General features: G+C 50.2%; 1 protein-coding gene across 2 annotated transcripts; it reads right to left on the bottom strand.

Annotated features, from left to right (window-relative positions):
* Positions 1–106: 106 nt before the first annotated feature.
* Positions 107–24,310, bottom strand: Bckdha (branched chain keto acid dehydrogenase E1 subunit alpha). Of its 2 annotated transcripts, XM_057763031.1 has the most exons (10): positions 24,192–24,310; positions 15,589–15,684; positions 11,185–11,364; positions 11,003–11,089; positions 8,135–8,243; positions 3,518–3,679; positions 1,765–1,971; positions 1,479–1,620; positions 1,133–1,304; positions 107–571 (listed from the first exon to the last, which is right to left on the bottom strand). In XM_057763031.1, the coding sequence occupies exons 1-10, from the start codon at positions 24,297–24,299 to the stop codon at positions 401–403; spliced, it is 1,434 nt and encodes a 477-aa protein (XP_057619014.1). In that variant the 5' UTR covers positions 24,300–24,310; the 3' UTR covers positions 107–400. The 2 variants fall into 2 exon arrangements, with proteins under 2 accessions (XP_057619014.1, XP_057619015.1); XM_057763032.1 differs by lacking the exon at positions 15,589–15,684.
* Between the last annotated feature and the right edge of the window lie 150 nt (positions 24,311–24,460).

The following is a 24,460-nucleotide window of genomic DNA, read 5'->3' on the forward strand; positions in this document are numbered from 1 at the left end:
CAGCCATGCTGGTCTCTCCCCCTGACTCCATATGCCTCCTCACACACACACACCCCAGCCCCCAAACTTGAGGAAACAGAGAGCAGGGGAAGCAGAGGGTCAAAGGCAGAGCCCCTGGTTTATTCACCCTGCTGACCAGCTCGTACTCTGGGCAAGATACGGGGCCACCTGCCCAGAGGGTCTTCCCTGGCCTGGGTCCTACCCCAAAAAGGCACTGTAACAGGTGAGGGGGGTGACGGAGCCTCAGCAATAGCTGCAAACACTGTGCCCCAGTGAAGTAGCCTGAAGGAGCAGGAATGGGGAGTAGGAGTCACCCCATGACAGTTTGGAGTGCCACCCTGGCCGCTGAGCATGTTAGCAGCTCTACTCAGAGCAGGACCAAGTCAGGGTGGCTAGGGCCTCACTTGTCAAAGTGATCCAGGGGGTAATGCTCCCCGTAGGTCTGCAGATGTCGTGCCAGTGACTCCTGTTGTCTGCGGAGCTGGGCGGGCATCTCCTGGTATACGTCAGAGAACAGCAGGTTTGGGTTGGGCTTTAGCTTCCGCTCGGCCTGTTCAAAGGCCTCCATCACCTGGGAGACACAGGAGGGTAAGAAGTGGCTGTCCCTTCTCCCTGCCCTCCTCCAAGGTCCAACCACTCCCCTTTGAGGCCTCAGCCTAGGATTAGCTAACTCTCCAGAACCCCAGTTCTGGACCACAGGGGACCTGGAACTACAATGGAGGGAACAGGAGTAGAGGCTCAGGGTGCAGAGACAGGAAGGACTCCTCCTCAAGTCGATGCAGTCAGGGCTGAGCCAGTACCCACAGTGCAGCCTGAGGCTAGACCATCCTGCCCTTAGCCCACAAAGGATGGACACTAGCTCCAGCTACAGCTCAGGTGAGGCTCCCCCATGTCACAAAGACTGAGTTATGAAGCAAATACCCCGGGAACTTAGAGATGAGGAAACCTGCCCTGGGTTCTGAAGACTCACTGAGGCCATACGGCCTAGGCAGCTTGGCTCCAGGGGCCATTTATGGGGACTAGTTTGCCTGGGTCAATGCAAGCATCCAGGTCCTGCACTCCCATTCTCCCCGAGTTCTCCCTGTGCAGGAGCCAGTGGAGCATACAACTAGGAGCTCCAGGGGGCCCTCACCTTCTTTCGTGACTGCTTCCGCCAGGTCTTCTCCTGCTCCTCATCCCACCAGCCCTGGTTCAGCAGATACTGCCTCAGCCTCGAGATCGGGTGGTCCTGCTTGTCCCAGTAATTGACCTCGTCCACTGAACGGTATGCTGAGCTGTCGTCACTGGTACTGTGATGTCCAATCCTGCTCAGAGGAGGAGACATGAATCAGCTGGGAGTGGGGGCCAGAAAAGAACAGAGCAGTGATGTAAAGCAAGGAGGAGAACGCAATACGGAGTGACAAGGCAGTGTTTGGGGCACTGACAGAGGGCTTGTCAGAACTGTGGGCTGCAGGGATGGAAGTGAGACAGGCAGGCACCTGTAGGTCATGGCCTCAATGAGGAAGGGCTGGTTCTCAGCCACAGCCCGCCGCCGGGCCTCCCTAGTGGCATTGTACACTGCAAACACGTCGTTGCCGTCCACACGGATTGACAGGATGCCATACCCAGGGCCCCGAGCCGCTGCAGGGACAAAGAGGGTTCCAGTCAGGCCTCAGGGAGGAGGGAAGGAGAACGAAGCATGCTCATTCACTGCCTCCTGTACCCTCTCCATCAGACACCACAGGAAGAGAACAGGAGGAAAGCGGGTGGGAGCAGGGCCCTTACCGATGCCGTCCCCACGGTACTGCTCAGAGGTTGGTGTGGAAATGGCATAGCCATTGTTCCGGCAGAAGAAGATGATAGGACATTCCAAGGTGGCTGCAAAGTTGAAGCCGGCATGGGCATCCCCTTCACTGGCTGCCCCCTCGCCAAAGTAACAGATCACAATCCGGTTGGCATTGGCCCGCTTGGCAGCATAGGCTGCCCCCACCGCTGCATGGAAACATGGATGAGAGAACACAAATAGGAAGAAGCAACCACACAGGGATGCACGCGTGCGCGCACGCAGCCACACAGAGACGCACTCGCGCGCACACGCAGTCACACAACCTTAGGCTTGGGAAAGTTGTCACCAGATACCAAGGGCCTGCCCACCACAGCCTTCTCCCTCTCAGCTGACTAGAGTACCATCCTTCCATTTACAGGGCAAAATGTGCATCACCCCCGACTCCCATCTGCCATGCTTGCATCTCCCCCACCTTCAAAGGGACAGGCAGATCCGGACCTTGCCCACCAAAGCCAGGCACCAGCACCTCATATCCTAGTTACTAAGCAGCCCACTGCCCCTTGATCTGACATCCAAGGGACAGCTGAGGGCCTCTCACAGTGTGAGTCTGGCAGACTCTTGCCTAACTCTGGGCTCTCATGCCACTATGAGCCAAAGTCCCTGCAATAAGCAAAGGCCACTAGGCCCCACCTGCTCTGTATCCCCTCCTCTAAGCCCCCTGGTCTGGTCATAACTAAACACATGACTGCCTCCAGGAACCCACACAGCTCCTTCCACACTGCTTCTAGTCTATCATTAAATCACTATGGTGCCTCTGCCACTGCCCCAGCTGACACTGCTGTCCTGGCTTTCCTGTCACCTATATGAAGCACTCCAGGTACTGCCTCTTCACTCTCTTCTACTGTTCTCCAACCCAACATTAGCATCAACACGGCTGTCATTTGTCTCTCTTGTTCAGAAAGCCTAGGGTGACACTTGGCACATGGTGGCCATTCCCTGTATCTGCTGACTGAGGGACTCCAGGGAGCCATAACAGAAGATAAGGCCAGTTCAGAAAGGGCCCTGCCACCCACCTCTCCCAGGAGGCCTGCGGACTCACAAACCACACAGCTACTATGACACACACCTCCAAGACTCTAGGCCTAGGGGGCCACCAAAAAGAGCTAATCCTCCATCTGTGTATTGTATGGGCACAGGCCAGGCATCCTGACGGTCTCTGTAGTATGCCAGAAGCCTCAGGGCACCTACAGCATGCTCTGGGGAATCTACCTGGCTCTGAGAACCTAGGTTAGCCAGAGCAGGGTAGAACTTGGGCTCTGTAGTCCTAAGAACCCATGAGTGAGTTCCTGCCCTCCTCCCTACCACAAGACCCTAGCAAGCCACTTCCTTCTTCACCTTCAATTTCCTGTTCTTTGTAACAGCCATAGTAATCCATGCTAGCATTTACCCCCATAGCAACTGAGTGTCATGAGATAATCTGAGTGTGACAATGAGGTTCCTGGTCCTGCTGGCTTGGAGAGGAGGAGGATCAGATGGAACGGCCCGAGTCTGGGAAGTCCAGTGTAGCCATGATGACTTAGGGCTGCTGAATGGGATGGGACACCATGGAGCCCTCCTCTGAGAGGTTCCTTGAAAGCCCTTGACAAAGGCTAGGCTCTAATGCAGCACCCAACTAGTAGGCTAGCAAAGGCCTGGGCCCGCACGGAGAGGTATGTCACAAGTATTGCATGGATGGTGGGCATATGTCCTCACCCTGAGGGATCTGTGTGGCTAGTGGAGAGGAGATGGTGACGAAGTGGCGCTCCTTGCAGCCATAGTGAACGGGCATCTGGCGCCCCTTGCCTGGGTCACTCACGTTGCCATAGCACTGGGCCATGAACAGCTCCAGAGGGTAGTCCCGGTACATGAGCACACCTGGAAGGAGGAGGCAGCTATGAGCCTGTTGAGCAGTATACCAGAGGAGTGTAAGACCCACCCTGTGGGCAGCCGGGAACCAGCCAGAATCTGCCCAGACCTTCCTACCTAGATCAAAGCGTCAGGTCAGGGTGCTAAGACAGCCTGTGAGCCCAGCCCTCGAAGACTGAGACAGGAGGATTGCAAGTTTGAGGCTGGCCTAGGCTACGTAGGCCTTGGATTAAACAAACAATAATTAAGAACCAGATTGTAGCAGGTAGGAAAACTCAGGGGCTCACAAAGACAGACAGCAACCACTGATACAGGCTATCTCAGGAGAGACTTAGGTTTGGCCCAGAAAACTCCTCTTGGTAACTGTCAGTAGGCGTAAATGGTTCAGTACATTAGCATCTCCCGACGCTCATCCTTGAATGGATATAACTGAATTTTTCATATGAACCAAAAAGTCACGGAGAAACCCTGTCTCGAAAAAAATCCAAAAAAAAAAAAAAGAAAAATTATTTGGTAATTTCATACATGAGCATAATGCATCTAGATCATCCCCACACCTCCACTCCCTCACCCTGATCCCTACCTCCAACTCTTTCTGTGATCCCCCCGATCCTGCCCCTGACTTCATCTTGTTTCTTTTTCCCTTTCTTGTTTTTGGTTTTTCGAGACAGGGTTTCTCTGTGGCTTTGGAGCCTCTCCTAGAACTAGCTCTTGTAGACCAGGCTGGCCTCGAACTCACAGAGATCCGCCTGCCTCTGCCTCCTTTTTTTAAATAACTCACTGCCTGGCCTTTTTTCCTTTTTTTAAATAACTCACTGGCCAGGCATGGTGGCTCACGCCTTTAATCCCAGCACACAGGAGACAGAGGCAGGTAGATCTCAGGGAGTTCAAAGCCAACCTGGTCTACACACTGACATGCTGTTTCAATAAATATAAAACAAAACTAACTCACTGAGTCCCTACATGCTGATCCCTGCTCAGAGATACAGAGTGCCATCTGTTAAGTCTGGAGCATAACCCCAGCCCCTGGCATCCATCCTAGCCCCCTGGCCTGAGAGTATATTGTTCTAGACTCCAAATCCCAGAATGCCAAGTTCTGACCCCTCCCTGGGGGAGAGTCAGGATCACTCAGACAGGGTATTTAAGTGGGCTCCCAGAGGACAAACAAGTGGTTCCGGGTTTGCATGTGCTCCCCACTTTCCTGTTTCCCCACCATGCACTCGGCAACCCGAGAGAGTTGTGTTTAATAAAACGATGGGTATTGTAATTTGGTTTGATCTGACCTAATTGGATTTCTTTGCGCCGGCAGAGCTGCCCCTCTTAGGATTTTTTTCCTAACACCATCGACTGACACAACAACACTGATGGAGGGAAAGTGGCTCTCTTTCCCTTGGTGGCCCTCAACCCCTCCCTTTTCCTTCTTTTTTACACTGCTAGACATGGAACCCACCCTGGGCAGGCATGCCCGCAAATATTCTACCACTGACATAGTACCAGCCGAAGACTTTTTTCCTGGTGAAAAACTAAGATTTGTTTCTTGAATTAATGCGCCTCCTTTAAGTACAGGCCACCAAGTCACAACAGGAAAAGCCTATCTATTCGCAGAAATAAAACCTTTTCTTCAAATAAAAGCCCTGCTGGACCCCAAATGACCATCAAAGGGGCCCTGTTTGCTAAGTCAGAGGATTGGAGGTATGGTGGTTTGAAAGAAAATGGCCCCCAAAGGGAGTGGCACTATTAGAAATGTTAGAGTGACCTTGTTGGAGGAAGTGTGTCAAGGTGGAGGCAAGCTTTGGTGTCTCATATATGCTCAAGTCACATCCAGTGTCTCAGTGCACTTCCTACTGTCTGCATATCAACATGTAGGCAGCACCATATCTGCCTGCATGCTGCCATGCTCCCCACCATGATGATAATGGACTAAACCTCTGAACTGTAAGCCACTCCAATTAAATGTTTTCCTTTATAAGAATTGCCATGGCCATGGTGTCTCTTTATAGCAATAGAAACCCTAACTAAGACAGAGGGGTCTGTGACTGCTTCAGAACAAGCTGGGACTCTCTCAGCATCACTGAAAAGGGTCCCAACTCACACCCATACCATGGGGCAGGGCTGTGGGTCATGATATTCTTTGGTCCCCAGAGCCTGAGATCTCACAGAAACAACTGTTAGGTGTCTTTCCCAACCCTTTACTGCAGAGTTGTTCTTAATGTGAAAAATTAAAATGGGCCTAAGCATGGTGGCTCATTGCTACTTGGAAAACAGAGGCAGGCAGATCTCTGTGAGTTCAAGGTCAGCCTGGTCTACAAAGCAAGTTCCAGACCAGCCTTGGCTTCATAGTGAGACAAATTTCTAAACAGAAGAAAGTTAATGGGATCACATGACAAGCAGCTTATTTTTCTTGAGACTGGTTGCACTATGTAGCCCTAGCTGTCCTGGAACTCACTATGTAGACCAGTCTGGCTTCACAGAGATCTGCCTGCCTCTACCTCCCAAGTGCTGGGATTAAAGGTGTACCACCACACCCAGCTGGTCTGGACTTTAGGTTGGTCAGGCTTGCTTTAAATTTTTAGCAATCCTCCTGCCTCTACCTCTGCATGTGCCACCATGCCTGCCTTCATGGTCATCTGTCACATGTCTTTGAATGGGCACTATAAATTTGCAAAGGTCTGGCTACACTTCATAGACAATGATGGAGGAGGAGCTCTGACAGAGGAGGAAGTGCGTCTTGAGACTGGCCCACAAACCCACAAGACACAGGCTCTCGGTTTCTACATGAGAGTCACCAAGCAGGAGTGGGAAGAAGTGTTCATACAGAGTCCCAAGCTGGGGTGGAGCTCAGAGGTAAAGTGTCTGCCTGGTGTGTGTGAGGCCCTGGACTCCATCTCTATCACCACCAAACACAAACAAAACACACAGCCTTGGTTGCACACAGCAGCCAGGTGGATCTGACTGCACCAGGGACTACAGGTCCCATGGGAACCTACTGCTTTGCCTTAGCACCTGCTGCTGCTTCACAGTCCTGACCAATACCACTCCCTGTTGCTAGACCAGTTGGGAATGTCCCATATGGTTATGGGAGAGCAGCCAGAAAGACAGAGAGGGCTGTCGCTGGGTCAGATGTGAGTGAAGAGGACTCATTAAGCCCCACCCCTTGGGAGGCAGATGGCCTGCGCCCCCCCCCCCCACACACACACACACCAGACCTCACTCTGTCCCTGCTGCTTGCTTGCCTGGCTTTCACAATTAACAAGGAATTGCCTCCTCCGCTGGAAGTCACCCAATCCAGGTCATCTCCAGAGTGCCCATGTTCTGCAGCAAGGATTGGACAAGACAAAACTCCGATGCAGTTCCAGAGATCAGTGAGGGCCACCTGCTGCTCTGAGACCTCTCATCTCCCCAGATCATAGTAGGCTGTTTTGGGGTCTTCTCTTTTTACGGACCAATTCTTGCTATGTAGCCAAGATTGGCCTCAAACTTGCAGTCTGCCTGCCTCGGCTTTCTGAGGACTGGAATTACTAGCACATGCTACCATGCCAGGCTCCCAGAAGCAGCTCAACACAATGGGTGGGCTGTGAGTTAGGAGATGGGTGGCCTCACTTCTCTCCCTGCATTGTTGCCTCCACACACACAAGAGCTTACAGGTCCCTGGTGCCTTGGAAACCCGGCTTTCCTTGCTCAAGATGCCAAGCCCCAACTATCCCAACCCAGAACAAGAGGGGCTGGTTCAGCTGTAGAATGATGCCCAGCTTATCCAAGGAGGCCTCTGGACAGTCATACTGGCTACCCCACTTCCGATAAGCTGTCCCTGGGAACGATGCTAACAAGGTCCTCTAACTCCAGGTGCTCAGCCTATGCCAGGCTCTTTTCAGCAGCCAGCTAGAGCTGCCACCTCCTTATAAACAAGACAGCATGGCCAAGCAAACTGGCCCAAGATGTGGCAGGCCTTCCTAAGCTCAAGATTTGCCTGGCTGGTACCTCCAGGGGAAGCTTCCTGCTGGACCCCAAGCAACCACATCTCCACGCTCAGCAAGCCTCTCACTCAGCCCACACCTGTGTTTAGGGAGGTGCTCTACTGCCAAGAACATCCTGGCTCCAGAGAGGCTCCTGCCTTATTCTCTGCTCCTTCCTTTCAGTCTGCATCTATCTGTCTTGCCAAAAATAAGCTCCACACTGCACTCAGGACCTTCCCAAGGAACACGGTACTTCAGGAGAGTCCACAAGCACTGGATAGGCAGGTATCCACAGAGTGTGCCTCGCCTTCAGTCAGGCCTGATCCCCAGCAGCCTTCTAGAAGCTTAACTTCAGATACCTCCTCATGGCCACTTTGGAGATGAGGACATGGTGGCTCAGAGAAGACTAATGACTCACCCTTCTCTGCAAGAGGCACTGCTTGCACTTCTGACTCCGACGGAAGACTACCTCTTGGACAGGGACCCCAGAAGCAGCTACCAGCAAACATACCTGCCTCCCGGTATTGGCCAAACACCAGGTCTGCATGGTCCAGGGCGGCAGCACTCCCCACATGTGTCCCCTCCTCACCATAGTTGGTCATGTAGAAGGAGATCCGGCCCTGGGGAGGAAGGGGCCCAGGCTTGGTTAAGGCAGTCCTTGACAGAGAACCCTGCCTGACTTTTTGTTTTGTTGTTGTTGTTTTGAGATATGGTCTCTCCATAGCCCTGGCTATCCTGAACTTACAATGTAGACCAAGCTGGCCTTGAACTCATAGAGATCTGCTTGCCTCTGCTTCCTGGGTGCTAGAATTAAAAGCGGGCGTGCCTAACTTGTACAGATATGCAGCCATCACTGGACTGGGCTGGGCTGCAGGACCTCCTGCCTCCAGAAGAAACTGAGTGGGAAGTTAGGGCTGAGTGACAAGAGCCCAAAGGATGGCACACACAGTGCCCAGTGTAGAGAGAAACTGCTGCAGTGGGCAAAGGCAGGTGGAGTGGAAGGCCTAGACAAAAGGACAAGGAAAGACCTGAGGCCAAAGGGCCATGACGTGAAGATGAGGGAGATGATGTACAAAGGCAGCCCTTGGGCGACAAGGACAAACGCCTGGACTGTCCTCTAGGATACTCTGCAGGAGCTGCAGCCATCTCTGCAGAGAAAGGATGGAGAACAGGAAAGACTGCAGCTACTCAGGAGAGGGGGACCAGGAGGGACAGATGATGACTCCTCAAAAGCCGAGTTAGGGGGGCTGGAGAGATGGCTCAGTGGTTAAGAGCACTGCCTGCTCTTCCAAAGGTCCTAAATTCAATTCCCGGCAACCACATAGTGACTCACAACCATCTGTAGTGAAATGGGTACCCTCTTCTGGCCTGCAGGCATACATGCAGACAGAATACTGAGAATACTGTATACATAATAAATAAATAAATCTTTAAAAAAAAAAAAGCCGAGTTAGTGCTGCTGTGACTGACCCCACATAGACCAACTAGTTTCTCTATCCTGGACCTGGAAAAGACATTGGGGTTCCCAACCCCCCTTGCTAGTGAGAAGTGGTTGATCAGGGACAGTTTAAACCCCAAGCTTCAATGGAATCTGCCTTATGGGTAAAGGAAAACTCCTGCTGGCACCACCCATACCTCTACCTTCCTCCTGCCTTGCTCTGAGCCATGATGCCTGGACCTGTGGCAGCCATCCTGTGAGCCTAAGGCAACAGGCACACAACAAACAGCATTCTATCCAAAAGGATGGAGTAGAGGGACAGAGTGGGTTTCCAACAGTGCTGTGGAGTTGCTATGAGACTCAAGGTGCCAGGAAAGACGAGAAAGGTGGCTGGCAGTGCCTATCACTGAGAAACAGGTTAGAGGAGGAAGGGACACAGGTCAAGTTTGGGCAGGCTGTCTGCTGTTGGGGCATGAGCAGAGATGATGCCAACTAGGTCTAGGGCACCAAGATGGAAGTCAGGCTAGAGAGATGGGGAGCTCCTGGTGTATGATGAGATCGAGATCACCTAGGATCATGTGGAAACACTCTTCTTGATTGCCCCTCAGGACCCCCACCCCTGTGGAGCTCAGCATTGCTCCTGGAACCTGGCTTTCCAGCTGCCGGGGAAAGTGATGAAGAAGGGCTTTTCTCTAAGTGGGGAGCCAATTAAAAGTTAATTGACTTTCTGGTGCCAAGTGGGTGGGCGGGTAAGGGATATGGAGGGCCTGCAGGGCTGTCAAGTTCAGCATGTGGAGGAGCCTGAGATGCACCCCCACCTTGGGCTAGTGGCAGAGCCTGTTTACCCAGAGTCCTCCCCACCTCCTATACTGCCACAGGCAGGGGCTACTCGAATGAAAGGGCTAGTGCCAATCTCCCTGGCAACCAGGAAGGGCTGATGAATGCCCGAGAAAGCTCTACAAAAACTGCTCTACAAAGACATGAGTGCGGAGAAAGATAGGATGGGCCGTATTTGGCCTTCCTTCTACTTGCTGCCTGGAATGAGACTCCACAGCCATCTAGACTGTGAGAATCATAAGGAGACCATGAAGAAAGAGGCCAATACTGCACAGCACAGCAAGCAATGGAAGGAGAAGGAGACAGGACATGCACTGACACTCACCTGCTGCTGGAGGAGTTCCAGGCCCCCTAGCCCTAGCTTCTTTTATCCAAGAGGACAAACCTGTCACCGGAAAAGCACTGCTTTGGATTTTGTTTCTTAAGCTTTCCTTTGGAGTGGGGAATTCTACCCCTCGTGCCTAAGTATAATCCTCAAGCACAGGCTGTCCTGCGTGTAGTAGGTAAACTCCTTTGTGCTGGATAGCTAATTCCTTCCCATCCCAACACTACAGGTTAAAATACCAGCTCTCACTCACGGATTTATGGGGTGGTGGTGGAGGGGCAGCTCTGAGACGATGTCTCACTTTGTAGTTTAGGCTGACCTGGAATTCATGGCTATCCTACTGCCTCATCCTCCCAAGTACTGAGATTACAGGCATGTACCACTATGCCTGACTTTTTTAAGTATTCTATTCTATTCTCTTATGTACTTACTTACTTATTTGTAGAGCTAATGACGGATCCCAGAGCCAAGTCAAGAATTCTACCACTGAGCTCTGTACCCAGCTAACACACAGTGTGGAGACCAGGTCAAAGACAAGAGAGATGTCCTGCCTAAAGTCATGACTGTAACTAGGTACTTCTGGAGCTTTTCTCTGCTGTGCACACGGCAGATTATTTTAGTGTTGCTTCCCACACTCTTCTAGCACCCAAGAACCCCCACGAACTCTCAGGATACTACAGAATGGATCCCCATACCACACCCTCCTTGGTGCATTCCTTGCATACAACACAGGTAGGACCTGAGGTGACCCCACCCTGCTCCAGCCTGTCCCCACGTACCTGCCGTTGGGATTCATAGAGAATTCGGTCCATGGTGTTGAGCAGTGTCATGCTCCTGTATAACTTCAGTACCTCCTCCTGGGGCAGCTACAGGCAGAGGCAGACAGATGGGGAAAGTTGGGACCAGTGGACTCAGGCAAGGGACCTGGGCATGGGGGCCTGGGACAGGGGAGCAGCCTCACATGGGGGTCTTCACTGGGGTTGATGATCTGGCCCTGGCGGTCCATGACACGGTAGATGGGGATGCCAGAAATGACATTGGGTTGGATGAACTCAAGCTTGTCTACAAACTCTGCCGAGGCCCCTGGGAACTGGGGCTTGTCGTCCAGGGATGGGAACTGCTGCTGTTGTCTGCTGGGGTGCTGGGAAGAGAAGCAGAGAAGTGCTGCCATCAGGAGCAACGGAAGCTTCAGCAACCTCAAGCCTCCCTATTGGCTAGCACTATGGTGGGTAAGGAGTCCAGTTAGTCTCAAACTTGCTTCTTTCTGAGGCTAGCCTTGAAGTCCTAATCCTCTCGCCTCCACAAAGTGCTGAGAATATCGCTCACCTGGGGCCAACCTGGGCTATAGAGGACTCTTGCTTCAAAATGAAAAACAACACACACACACACACACACACACACACACACACACACAATAGTTAGACTGTAAACTGGCTATATAGGAAGGAACAAATCTTCCTGCCTTCCCCAAGCCTGCCCTAGAGCAAGTTCCAGGAAAGTGCCACCTGCTATCTGTCCTCAGACTTCCTGGGACCCACTCTCCTCCATGTCCATGAAGGAGATAAGACGTGAGCAGCCCAGTCTAGAAGTTATCAGGGTGGGGGGGACTACTCCAAGACACAAAAAGAGGCCCACCTGTTCAGGACCCACATGTATTCCCACATTATCTTCCCTTACTGAAAACCCACAGAAACAAGTCGACCTCAGGGCAAGAGGGAGAATGGTGGAAGTGATAGACTGCCATCTTCCAACAATGCCACCTTGTCGCTAACTAAACCTTTCTAGGTCATTCTGCCACAGCAGGTAACAGAACCTCAAGAGGCTGCCATCAGAGAAGACTAAGCTGGCAAAGCCATGGAGAAGCCCAAATGCTCAAAAGGTGCTAATGAGCAGGGTGCCAGGCTGAGCTTCACTTCCTCGGGGCATCAGTGAAGATTAAATGCCACTGCCAGGAAAGAGGTGAGCTAGCAGACTTAGGGGGTAAACAGCTTGTGCCAAGCCACAAGTCTAAAAACATGCGTCACAAGTGAATGCTTCCAACCTGGCAGGGCCGTGATTCCAAGCCCAGAGCCCCAAGCCTCAACTGCCACAGCTTGTTCAGTTCCCACACATTGGCGTCTTTGCTGCCCACAGCAGCCAGGCTTCCCTTCAGGTCAGCAGTTGTGGCTTCACATCTAGGGAAGCCACAGAAACAGTGGGTTCTCCTGAAGTTCTATCTCACGTGTGTCCCCTCCTTCTTTTTAATTGTAGCGGCCAAGGCGCCGAGGTTCCAGCGGGCAGCAAGTTTCCTGTGCATGAGTATTGGCTTTGTGGCTGTGAGGAAATTACCACTCCTAGCGGCAGGGCAGGTTCAGGCTGGCACCACTCAGGCAGACTCCTCCTGCTCCTGTCTGTGCAAGGAGGAAGCAAGCAACCTCTCCTCACCCAAAGCTCCAGGCACAGCTGGACCCTGATACCTACCTGGAAGGTTCTTTTGTTCTGTGTCTGTCTCCCGGCACACACCAAAGGCAGGGGAGGTGTCCGAGTTGGCTTACACAACAAGCACTCCATAGTAATCACCCAACACATGGGTGAGTTCAGCGGCCCTTGAGTCAGACAGACCTGGGTTCCACTTTCTGAGTTCACAGTGTGGCTCTCCACAAACACTGAATTTTCTCATGTCTAAAATGTTGCAGAGGGCTGCATGTAAAGTTCCTAGGGTAATTTACACAGGGGTTCAAGAAGGCCTGGGCATAATGTGTGCTTGAGAAGTGGGAGGAAAGCATTGCATATGGGGTCGCTAATGCCAGCACTAGAGCGGAGGAGGGAGGAAATCGCAACCCTAAGATCAGCCTGGTTTAGACAAGCTCTCAAAAACAAAGAAAGACAGGCATGACAGAGCAGGCCTAGAATCTGAGTATTCTCAAGGCTGAGGCAAGAGGATCATGAGTTCAAAGCCAGCCTGGACTACATAACAAGACACTATCTCAAGAAAAAAAAAGTTTTTAATTAAAAACACAAAAGCAGGGCTTCAGATGCAGTTCAGTCTGGCTGAGTAGTGACTCAGTATGTACAACCCTAGATTTGATCGCTAGCAGAACAGTAAGCTATCGTGATGGTACCTCAGGGCTCTAGAGGCAGAGGGCAGGGTCAGTTCAAGGTCACCCTCTGGTATCTAGTTAATTTCAAGCTATCCTGGGATACCTGAGACTATCAAAACGAATAAAAGTTAGATGACACATGCCTGGTGGTCTGAATGACAATGGCCCACACAGACTCACATTTGAATGCTTAGAAAGTGACATTAGAAGGTGTGGCCTTGTTGGAGGAAGTGTGTCACTGGGGGTGGGCTTTCAGGTTTCAAATGCTCAAGCCAGGCCCAGGGTCTCTCTCTTTCTGTTGCCTGTGGAGCCAGATGTAGAATTCTCAGTTCCTTGTTCACCACGCTGCCCACTATGACAATGGACTAAATCTCTGGAACCGTAAGCCAGTCCTAACTAAACTTTATAGGCGTTCCCATGGTCATGGTATCTCTTCACAGCAATAGAAACCCTACCTAAGACACCCACTCAGGAGGCTGAAGCAAGAGAATAATGAGTTCAAGGCCAACCTGACCTACATACTGAGAACTTTCTCAAAACCAAGTCAACCCCACCAAAGACCCTAAGTTGCAAAGGTAAGAAATCAAGAAAGCCAGAGACCACAGGCACCTTGGGAGGAAGGAGGGGAGAGAAGAACCACTGCACCTGAGGTTGGAGTTTGATACCAGACTCAGGGGAGAAAAGCAGTCACCTGGCCGTGGTGAGGGTTAGCAAGGCAGAGCTCAGGCTGAAAATGAGCTAGGGTATCCAAGCAAGACACAGTCAGAGATTCAGCACAGCCATCCAGACATCCAGGTGTGCTTTACATACTGGAGCGGGCCCAGATCATGCTCTCCAACCCCTTTCTAAACCTTGCGCCCATGTGTTTTAGCACTGTGCTAATTCTGTGAGTTCCAAAAATGCCCAGTAATGAAGATGCTAGATTATGGGATGGGTGGCAAAATGTTTACTGAGAAGGGATATGACCACATCCAATTTTTGCTTTGCCTTTTCTTGAGGGTGGGGGTAGTCTAGTGGCCAGTAACATAGAATGGCAAAGCTGTTCAGGCTGGGACAAGCCCTGATGCCACAGGAGACCCTGCAGAAGTACCCTCACGACCATTCCCGAAGGCCTAAGGCACCTTGGATAACAGCACAGTCACAAGCAGAGTGCTGCATGACAAAAATTCCCTGAGCCTTCATTTCTTCCAGTGTACAGTCTCATGGGCTATCCTGAGGGTGGCATGAGCTGACAGGTACACGATTCAGCCTGACGTCAGCTGACTCACACTGCTTGTAACTCCAGCTTCAGAGGATTCCACACTCTCTTCTAGTCTTCACAGACACCTACACAAATGTACACACACGCACACACACACAAATAAAATAAATCTTATAAGACAAAAAAAAGCCAGCAGTGTGCACACCATTAGTCCCAGCACTAATGGAGGCAGAGGCAGGCAGATCTCTGAGTTCAAGGCCAGCCTGATCTACGGAGAGAGTTCCAGGACAGCCAGAGCTACACAGAGAAACCCTGTCTTGGGAAAACCAAAAACAAACAGAAAAAGAGCCAACTATGAAACTAGGTGCCATCTGAAGAACTTTATTCTGTATTTACTGACCCCACCTCCTGGTGAGGTACCTCCATCAAATAAGGTGGAATTTGAGGCTCATGGGGCTAAGCAACTTGTCCAAAGCCATACAGTTGACAAGCGGTGCGCTTGGCATGTGCAGAGCTGCCTGACCAGAGCCGGCAGGGTTTAGAACAGTGCATCACCTGGGGCGGGCCTGCTAACTTTACCTTCTCTCTGTGGAAGAAGGGCAAACGCAGACATCCACACCCACTGAGCCTTGAGCTCTGAGGCGAACACAGCGGAGAGCTACAGCTCCCTCTAGGGTAGCCGCTTAGGTTGAAAAGCAATCAGGCTCAACTTTCAACTCCAGCCACCCGCCTTGGTGCTGCAGGTGTAAAAGCCCAAGAGGGCATTTCACTCTTTCCCCGAATCCGTCAACATCAAAGCGGTTACTGTCCCTGGAGAAAAGCAGTGGCTGCCATTTCTAAAATCCTGACTTACTCAGTGCTGGGAATACAAAGTGCCCCTTAAGAACTTCCTCTCTCTCGGGGCTGGACAGAGGGCCCAGAAGATAAAAGCTCTTGCTGCTCTTTCAAAGGACCTAAATTCAGTTCCCAGCACCCGAAAGAAAAAAAGCCAGGTATGCTGCACACTTTTAATCCTCACTCAGGAAGCAGGGGCAGGAGGACAGCATGCCAAGATCCCTGGGAAAACAACAAACCCGCTCTTTACCTGGATGAGGCAACTCACACCTGTAATCCCAGCCCTTGGAGGTGAAGGTAGAAGAATCATGGGTTCAAAGCGACCCTCAGCTATGAGACATTCTGTCTAAAAACCAAAACAAAACATCCCCCTTTAGCCCGTGCCAGCAAGTTCTAAGGGAAGTATTACTCTGGTTTTATCAATGGATAAACTAGCAGAGTCTGAAGAATTAGCAGGTCAGCCAGCCAAAACAGGCTGAAGGGCCCTGATGGTGGCCACCAGTTGGTTACCCCTCCACTGTTAGGCTCCTCTGTCCCCTACAAGAACATCACTTGATCCTTTGTTCCTTAGATCTGCTTTCTTCAGCCTTGCATTGTCTATCAAACAAAGCTGTTCCATGGGACAACGTCTTCTCTATCCTGGGTGGAGCTCAGCAGTAGCATACTTGCCCAACACCCTCTATGGTCACGAAATGAAAGTCAGGCATGCTAGTGCACACCAGTAACCCAGTGCTCAGGACTTGAAGGTGGGAAGGTGAGAAGTTCAAGGCCAACCAAGCTACAAGAGACCCTGCCTCAAGAAATATTTCATCTGTTAAAGCCATTTGCCAACAAGTCTGATGATGGACTCAAGTTTGATCTCTAGGACCCCAAAGTTTTTCTCTGACCTCCACAGTGGCAGGAACATGCCAGCTCTTCCTCAAAACATAAGTGTCGTGTTAGGTCAACAATACTGTACTAAAGGTATTTCAAAACAAAATCCCTGAGTGTGGCGGTGCACACCTTTAATCCCAGCTCTCAGGAGGCAGGGGCAGAGGCAGGCAGGTCTCTGTGAGCTTCAGGCCAGCCTCATAGTCTACAAAGCAAGTTCGAGACCAGCCAAGGACTACACAGTGAGATGAAGAGTCAGAAACAAACAAAAAAGTGCCCAGTGTCCATGAAGTGCAGGGAGAGGAGGGCATGTCGGGGCCTGAGCCCAGCTCTTCTGATACTAACCCAGCCCAGGAGAATCAACTGTCTTGGACAGACGCTGGTGGGAGGGACAGGGCGGGCTGAGTGTCCAAGTGCTGTAAGACTGGAACATGACTAAGCGTCCTCCCCTTCCTGCCCGCTGGAAGGGAGTCAGGCTTTGGGACCCAGGGCGTCCTCCCCTTCCTGCCCGCTGGAAGGGAGTCAGGCTTTGGGACCCAGGGCGTCCTCCCCTTCCTGCCCGCTGGAAGGGAGTCAGGCTTTGGGACCCAGGGCGTCCTCCCCTTCCTGCCCGCTGGAAGGGAGTCAGGCTTTGGGACCCAGGGCGTCCTCCCCTTCCTGCCTGCTGGAAGGGAGTTAGGCTTTGGGACCCAGGGCGTCAAACCTTCTATTGCTGGACCTCAGTTTCCTAACTTTTAATGGCAAGGCACCAAGCACTCTGTGCTGAAATTGTCAGTCACAAAATATCTCATGATGTAAAAACCTGGTCAAGTTTCTTAAGACATCAACCACCCTCAGGGATGTCCAACCATGAAACACTGTAACATAGTGCTGTGGTCTACAAAGTTTAAGCTTAGAACTTCACCCCAGTTAGCAAAACAAGCATGCACGCGCGCACACAAACACACACACACACCGACAACGCCTACCTCATCATGTTTTAGCTGAGTTTATGATTTCATGTCTAGCTGTTTCCACACCACCCTCGGCTACATCTGGTCTCTAGGCCAAAGGGTAAATACAACAGGAGAAAAATCAATAAAAAAAAAACCGTCTCCTCTTGGCCCACAATACCCACTGAGCATGGACACATCACTTAGATAGCAGGAACCATTAGCGGAGGCAAGCAGAGCCCTGACTCTAACCACCCCTTACTCCAGTAGGAACTCTGCCACTCCACAAGTGAGGGTCAGAAGAGAGTGGATTTGTCTTCCAAGTTTTTCATTTTTTTAAATAATTTACTTTTATTTTATGCGCATTGGTGTTTTGTCTGTATGTGTGTCTGTGTGAGGGTAGTATCGAATCCCCTGGAACAGGAGCCACAGACAGCTGCGAGCCGCCATGTGGATGCTAGGAACTGAGCCCAGGTCCTCTGGAAGAGCAGCCAGTGCTCTCAAGCACTGAGCCAGGCCTCCAGTCCCAAGTTTTTAATTCTTTAAATTACATTTTTATGTACTGTGTGTGCACACGTATAGAAGTGTGAGATCACTTGTAGGCGTCGATGCTCTCTCCACCACATGGGTCCTGGAGACAAGTCAAGTCACCAGGCTTGATGGCAGTTACCTTACTCTCTAAACCATTTCAACGGCCTTAAGGGTGAATCTTTTTTTTTTTTTTTAAACTTTCAGGGTCATGCTATGTAGACCCAGCTGGCCTGGAGATTGATGCAATCCTCCTGTCTCTGCTTCCTGAGTTCTGGAATTATAGCCATACACTACCATACCCAGTTGGTGCAGTGCTAGCAACTCAACTCACAGCTTTGTGCCCACTGGGCCAACATCCTATCCTGCCAAATGAGGAGACCAAAAGAGAGTAGTTAGGTCTTTGCTTTTTGAGTGTGTGTGTGTGTGTGTGTGTGTGAGAGAGAGAGAGAGAGAGAGAGAGAGAGAGAGAGAGAGATCTCCAGCCATTACCCCAAGGCAACAGCATTTAGTGAAGGGGGCCAAGAGGAGGGGCTACGGGGTCCCTCTTCTCATCCATCTGCCCCAGCAACCCCTCTCACTGGTCCACAGCAGACAACCTCCCCACACGCCTCCAGATCTCCGCTCCCCATCTCCATCTGGATAAAACTGCACCTTCCAGCCATGGATGATGGCTCGAGCCTGCAATCCCACCACTTGGGAAGCTGAAGCAGGAGGAATGTCACTAGTTTAAAGTCATCACAGGCTACACAGTGACTTCCAGACCATCCTGCACTATGGTGAGATCATGTCTCTAAAGCTAAAAAAAATTTATGAAAAAGGAATTTTGTGTTCCCAAACCGAGTATGTGGTCCCTTCAGCAACAGGGTCTAAACATCAGTCACAGTAGGCAACCGAGAGCAGCAGGAGCCTGGCACTGAGGTCTTCACTCAGTGGTCTCTACTTTTGGAACCAACAGTGTTTGCTACTATGAAGTACTTCCGTTTAAACATTCTTTTAAGGAAAAAAATTCCTTTAATTAGCTTACAAATTAATGGGACTTCATTCTTCAGACAATCTTAGTTTTGGTTAACCCACCTACTTCCTCTCCCCCACCTCCCTGTCTCCCATTTGAACTGAAACCTTTAGCCCCCAGTACCTTCCCTGTTCTCTCATAGCATGTAAGTTCCACTGTGCCTGCTTACTCTATTTTTTCATTTGATTTGCCAAGATCATAGGTTCTGCTTTAAGCATACTTCATTTTGTTTACCTTTGCCTGGCCTCTCACTTCCCCATCTCTGCACAGCTATCTGTTTGAGCCCTTGTAGTTGTCCCCCTCAGTGTTCCCCATCTCTACTTCCATGTCCCCTCCTTTCATGCATCCTCTCCTTACTCGCTCTTACCTTCCTAGCTTCTAAATGCTCTTCATTTTAAAAACATAGAAGATGTGAAGCTAGAAACTTCATATGAGAATCTGCAAAGCTTGTCTTTCGTGGCCCTACTTGGTATAATGTTTCCCCAGCTCCATCCATTTACCTGCCGATTTCATGGTTTCGGATTTCTTTACACTTGAGTAACATGCTACTGTGTGTGTGTGTGTGTGTCTGAGAGAGAAAGAGACATTTTCAGTATCCATTTGTCAATTGATCCCATATCCTAACTCGTGTGAATAGAGCATTGATGAACACAGATGTGCAAGCGTCTCTGCAGTAAAATGGCTATCAACCCCCCTCCAAAGCTCAAGGAGCATTGTGAAAGAGGGGAGAGAAGGATCATAAGAATTGGAGGATAGGAGGCGTTGCTGTAAAATTCGTGTCCTTGTGACACAGCTATAGCACACACAGGTCACAGCAGTTGTGGTTACTTACAAAAGATCTGCACAAGACCCAGGTAGCTAAAAGTTCCAGCAAGTTCTGGGGAGGGGTTTCAAGAGCTCACTACCAGATGAAGAGCTATTAAGTTGCTAGCTTCAGGGGAAAGGAGACTCATTTTTCTTCATGCCCTTGCAATGAGTCTGCACCCATTCATACATGGCAACATTAGCTGAACTCAGTGGATTAAAAAGCAAATAGACAAGTGAACGCCTTTAATCCCAGCACTCAGAAGGCAAAGGTAGGCAGATTTCTGTGAATGTGAGGCCAACATGGTCTACATAGTGAGTTCCAGGACAGGGTTCTGTAGATAGACGTCATCTTGGAAGAAGAAAAAAAAAAGACAGATAAATAAACAATTTTAAGTGGACATGAAGTTGGGAGGGATATGAGAATCTTAAGGGGAACTGGAAGTGGTGGGGAGAGGGTATAATCAAAATATACTATATGCAGGTATGAAATTTTCAAAGACTAAAAATTATTTTAAAAGAACAATAAACCTTCGAGCTGAGCACAGGGGCATACACCTATAATTCCAGAATTTAAGAGCTGATCTAAGAGGACCACCAGGCTTAGACCAGCCTGGACTATAGTACACAAAGGATGACCCTGTCTCAAAAAGAACAAACCCCACAGCCCTCAAGTTGCAATAGCAACATTCAAAGTGTTGGGTAGGCACATATGGCTGGTGCAGCTACACTGTCTGGAAAAGCTCTATGGGATAATTTAGGTCTAAAATCTTATTTGGCTACTACTCAAGCCTGTTGCTACCACTCAAAAAGGTAAAGGGGTGGGCACGGCAGCACATGCCTGCAATCTGAGTACTCTGAAGGCTGAGGCAGGAGGGCCGAAAGCAGGAGGCTCGTGAGTATGAGCCTGGCCTAGAAAGCCCTAGGTGAGCCAGACTGCACAGCAAGACTAGACCTTGAGGGAGGGGAGGAGCTTTTAAATCCTAGAACTAGCGGAAGAAAACCAGGTAGAGGCAGCACTGTGAGATATGATCAAAGTATGCTGTGTGAAAAAAATTTAATAAAATATAGTTTTTAAAAGTCAGAGCTGGGTGTGGTGGCACACACCCTAGTTCCAGTCTTGGGAGACAGAAGCAGGCAGATCTCTGTGAGTCTGAGGCCGGCCTGATCTACAAAGTAAGTTCCAGGACAGGACAGATACAGTTACATAATGAAACCCTGTCTCAAGAAGACAGAGAGAGAGAGAGAGAGAGAGACAGAGACATAGAGAGAGAGACAGAGAGAGAGAGACAGAGAGAGAATATAAAGTCAGGCATGATAACAAATGCCTGAAATTCTAACATTTGAGAAGTAGAAACAGGAGAATCAAAGGTTCAAGATCCCTCCCCACTCCCTTACTTCACCCCCCCAAAAAAGGAAAGAATGAAGAAAAGGGGAAGGATGAAAGAAGAAGGGAGAGAAGAGGGAGGAGCTACCTCGGTAGGTAGAGTGCTTGCCTAGCATGTGTAAGTCCTGGGCTCAATCCCTAGCACCAAATAAAACCAGGCATGGTGATGAACAATTTTTTTAAAAGACTTATTTATTTATTTATTTATTTATTTATTTATTTATTTCGCATACAGTATTCTTCCCGCATGTATGGCTACATGCCAGAAGAGAGCACCAAATCTCATACAGATGGCTGGGAGCCACCATGTGGTTGCTGGGAATTGAACTCAGGACCTCTGGAAGAGCAGCCAGTGCTCCTAACCTGAGTCATCTCTCCAGCCCCTGTGAAGAGTAATTCTAATCTAAAACACTAAGATGGAGGCATGAAGAGCCAAAGTTCAAGGTCATCCTTAGCTACAGAATGGGCTGGGAGGCCAGCCTGGCCTATATAAAACACTATCAAAAAGGAAAAAAAGGCAAAAAGTGGAAAAATTTAAATACACAAACTAATAAAAGCTAGAGACTGCTCCCTCCTGCCATTTTCCCCAACTTCCTCTCAAATTAGTAAAGAAATAAAAGGGACAACAGAGGCCTGAGCCAGCAGCAAAACAGATTTAACCAGCCACAATGACCTTTCCCTAGGACCTCACTGTTGCTCGCTGCTCAGCCTACCTGCCCAGCCAATGACTTCAGGAACTGAACTTAGCTGTGAAGGATTTGATTACAAGGGGGGAAAAAGCCAAAGAGAAGAACAGCACAGTGCCCTACCTCACCTGGCTCCCGCAACCTTTCTGTGTTTGCTCGCCTCTACTGACAACCTCGCTAGGTAACCACGCCTCACTCCTAGATCACCCTGATCATCTCGGATCCAGTTCCCACCCCTCAGGTCACCCTTTCCTCTCCCAAATCTCTGAGAATTCTGTCCTCACCACTAACGTCAGGGCAACATTCCCATTGCCCTTTTGTGCTGGGACCAATTTGCAATGCTTCCACAAGCAGGTATTTCCACAATGACCTTATGAAGTGGCTGCTATCAGCACTGTACAGAGAGGTGAAAGTAGCTCCTTGCCCAAGGCTGCACAACTGGAAAGAGGTGGAGCAGAGAAGTGAAACCAAGGGCACCAGCTCCAGGACTCAACCATTTAAGCAGACCTGTTTTCACTAGATTTTTACTTCAAAACGCTCTAACCAGGCATGACCAACAAGATCGTTCTTTCTTTTTTTGTTTTGTTTTTCCAAGACAGGCTTTCTCTGTGTAGCTTTAGAGCCTGTCTTGGAACTAACTCCTGTACACCAGATTGGTCTCGTACTCACAGAGATCCACCTGCCTCGGCCTCCCGAGTGCTGGGATTAAAGGTATACAACACCACTACCTGGCTAGAATCTTCCCATTTTTTTTTTTTTTGGTTTTTTTTGAGACAGGGTTTCTCTGTGGTTTTGGAGTCTGTCCTGGAACTAGCTCTTGTAGACCAGGCTGGAATCTTCCCATTTTTAAGAGACAATCTCACTATGTAGGTCTGGCTAACTGGAACTCTACGTAGACCAGGCTGACTTGAAACTCACAGACATCCACCTGCTTCTGCCTCCTAAGTGCTGAGATCAAAAATATGCATTGCCACACCAGGTCCTTATTTTCTTTTTTCAATCTCTTCGGTTTTTTGAGACAGGGTCTCATGTGTAATGGTTTAAATAAAACGCCACAGGTCCCCGCAGGTCCCTGACTGGCGGCAGTGGGCAGCAGGCACGAGACCACGGCAAGCCACAAAGGCAGCCAGGTCCCAGGCAGGAGCCCCCGAGCAGCCTACAGGCCATGAGGGCCAGCGGGTCCTAGGCAGGGAGTAGTGTGGCAGATGAGAGATCAAGAGCAGCAAGGCCCAGGCAAGGAGCTGTGTGGCAGGTGAAAGACCCAGCCAGATAAGCACGCCATGCAAAATGAGGCTGAATATTTATTTAGTGGACCATGGAAGGGAAAGAGGAGAAGGGGAAAGAGCAGAGAGGCAGAGAGAGAGAGAGAGAGGCAGAGAGAGAGAGAGAGAGAGAGAGAGAGAGAGAGAGAGAGAGAGAGAGAGAGAGAGAGAGAGAGAGAGAGAGAGAGAGAGAGAGAGAGAAGGGAGGGACGGAGGGAGGGAGGAGCTATGACAGCAGATACCTCCTTGGGAGAGAGATGGAAAGGGAAGAGATTCAGGCTAGAAGCTGAAGACCACCTCGCTTCGGAGGAGGGGGAGTGGGCGGGGCTTGTCTCTTAAAGGTACAGGAAGAATGCCGGGCGGTGGTGGCGCACGCCTTTAATCCCAGCACTTGGGAGGCAGAGGCAGGCGGATCTCTGTGAGTTCGAGACCAGCCTGGTCTACAGAGCTAGTTCCAGGACAGGCTCCAAAGCCACAGAGAAACCCTGTCTCGAAAAACCAAAAAAAAAAAAAAAAAAGGTACAGGAAGACCATTACATCGTAGCTCAGACTGACCTCAAATTCCTGACCTTCCTGCCTCTAGCTCCCAAGTGCTGGAATCTGTCTTGTGTCACCACAGCTAGAGCACACAGGGTTAGGAGCTAAATTGTGGATGCTGGCAAGCACTCTGTCACTAAGCTACATTGCCAGGCCTCAACATCATTTTTGAAAGTGTTATCTTGCCCTCAGTAACAATGGATCAAAAGATGACTCTTGAGTATTCTCAAGTGTTTTCAAGGAAAGTGGGCAGCCAAACTTGGTGGCTCACAGCTGAGATCCCAGTACTTGGGAGACTGAGATAGGACTGTTTCCAGTTCGATGCCAGTCTGGGCATCTGAGTGAGTTAAAGGCCATCGTGGAGTACTCAGTGAGATGCTGTCTCTAAAAATAACGTGGACAAAGGCTCCTGTCTGGACTTCTAGCTCTTTGTCTTCCTTCATAAAGTCAACAAACACATACTAATTTCCTGTAAACAACAGTCATGGAAATGTCCCCGGCCATGACTTTTGATCAGGGGACATAGGAGTCAAACCAGTATCTTGCTCAACTCGCTTTGCAATCGAAATTTAAGTAAAGGAATAAAGAAAGGTAGGACCTGATCCTGTCCCATCTCACTCCCCGACTTGCTCCCTCCGTGCATGCCCACAAGGAGCTGCCTTGCTTTTCCTCTGAAGGGGATCTTCCCTTGAATTTCTCTCCAAGGAATCTCCTGCTACTTTTCTGAGTTGGCCCTTCCTTGACAGCCCGCGGTGACCGACACGCACTGTAAAAATAACCTTTACGTTCCTATTCCTCCTCAAGAAAGGCCCCATTGGGCCCAGGTACTCACGAATCTAGCCAAGCCCCGAACCCCAGGCCGCCGCAGCAGCAGGAGAGCAGCCTGACCCAGGCCACCACTCGGCCTCCAGATCTTGGCCATACACATCGCTACCGCCATCTTGGCTAATAACCACGCCTCCTTTCTCACGGGAGCGAGATGGGCTGACCCATCAGCTGCCTGATTCAAATGGCAGCACAACTGTGTCAACAAGCTATCTAATTCCAACCACCCTGAATCGTAGACGCATACGTAAGTTCATATGGAAATTCTTATTATAT

Source organism: Chionomys nivalis, chromosome 2 (genome assembly GCF_950005125.1).
Source record: "Chionomys nivalis chromosome 2, mChiNiv1.1, whole genome shotgun sequence".
In the NCBI taxonomy this organism is placed as follows: Eukaryota; Metazoa; Chordata; class Mammalia; order Rodentia; family Cricetidae; genus Chionomys; species Chionomys nivalis.

Excerpts from the sequence above, each read along its gene's own strand:
- Bckdha (XM_057763031.1), bottom strand. The coding sequence starts at position 24,299 with ATGGCGGTAGCGATGTGTATGGCCAAGATCTGGAGGCCGAGTGGTGGC. Across the intron at positions 11,090-11,184 it reads ACCCCAGTGAAGACCCCCAT|CTGCCCCAGGAGGAGGTACT; the intron begins GTGAGGCTGCTC and ends CTCTGCCTGTAG. Across the intron at positions 1,972-3,517 it reads AGCCACACAGATCCCTCAGG|CGGTGGGGGCAGCCTATGCT; the intron begins GTGAGGACATAT and ends GTTTCCATGCAG.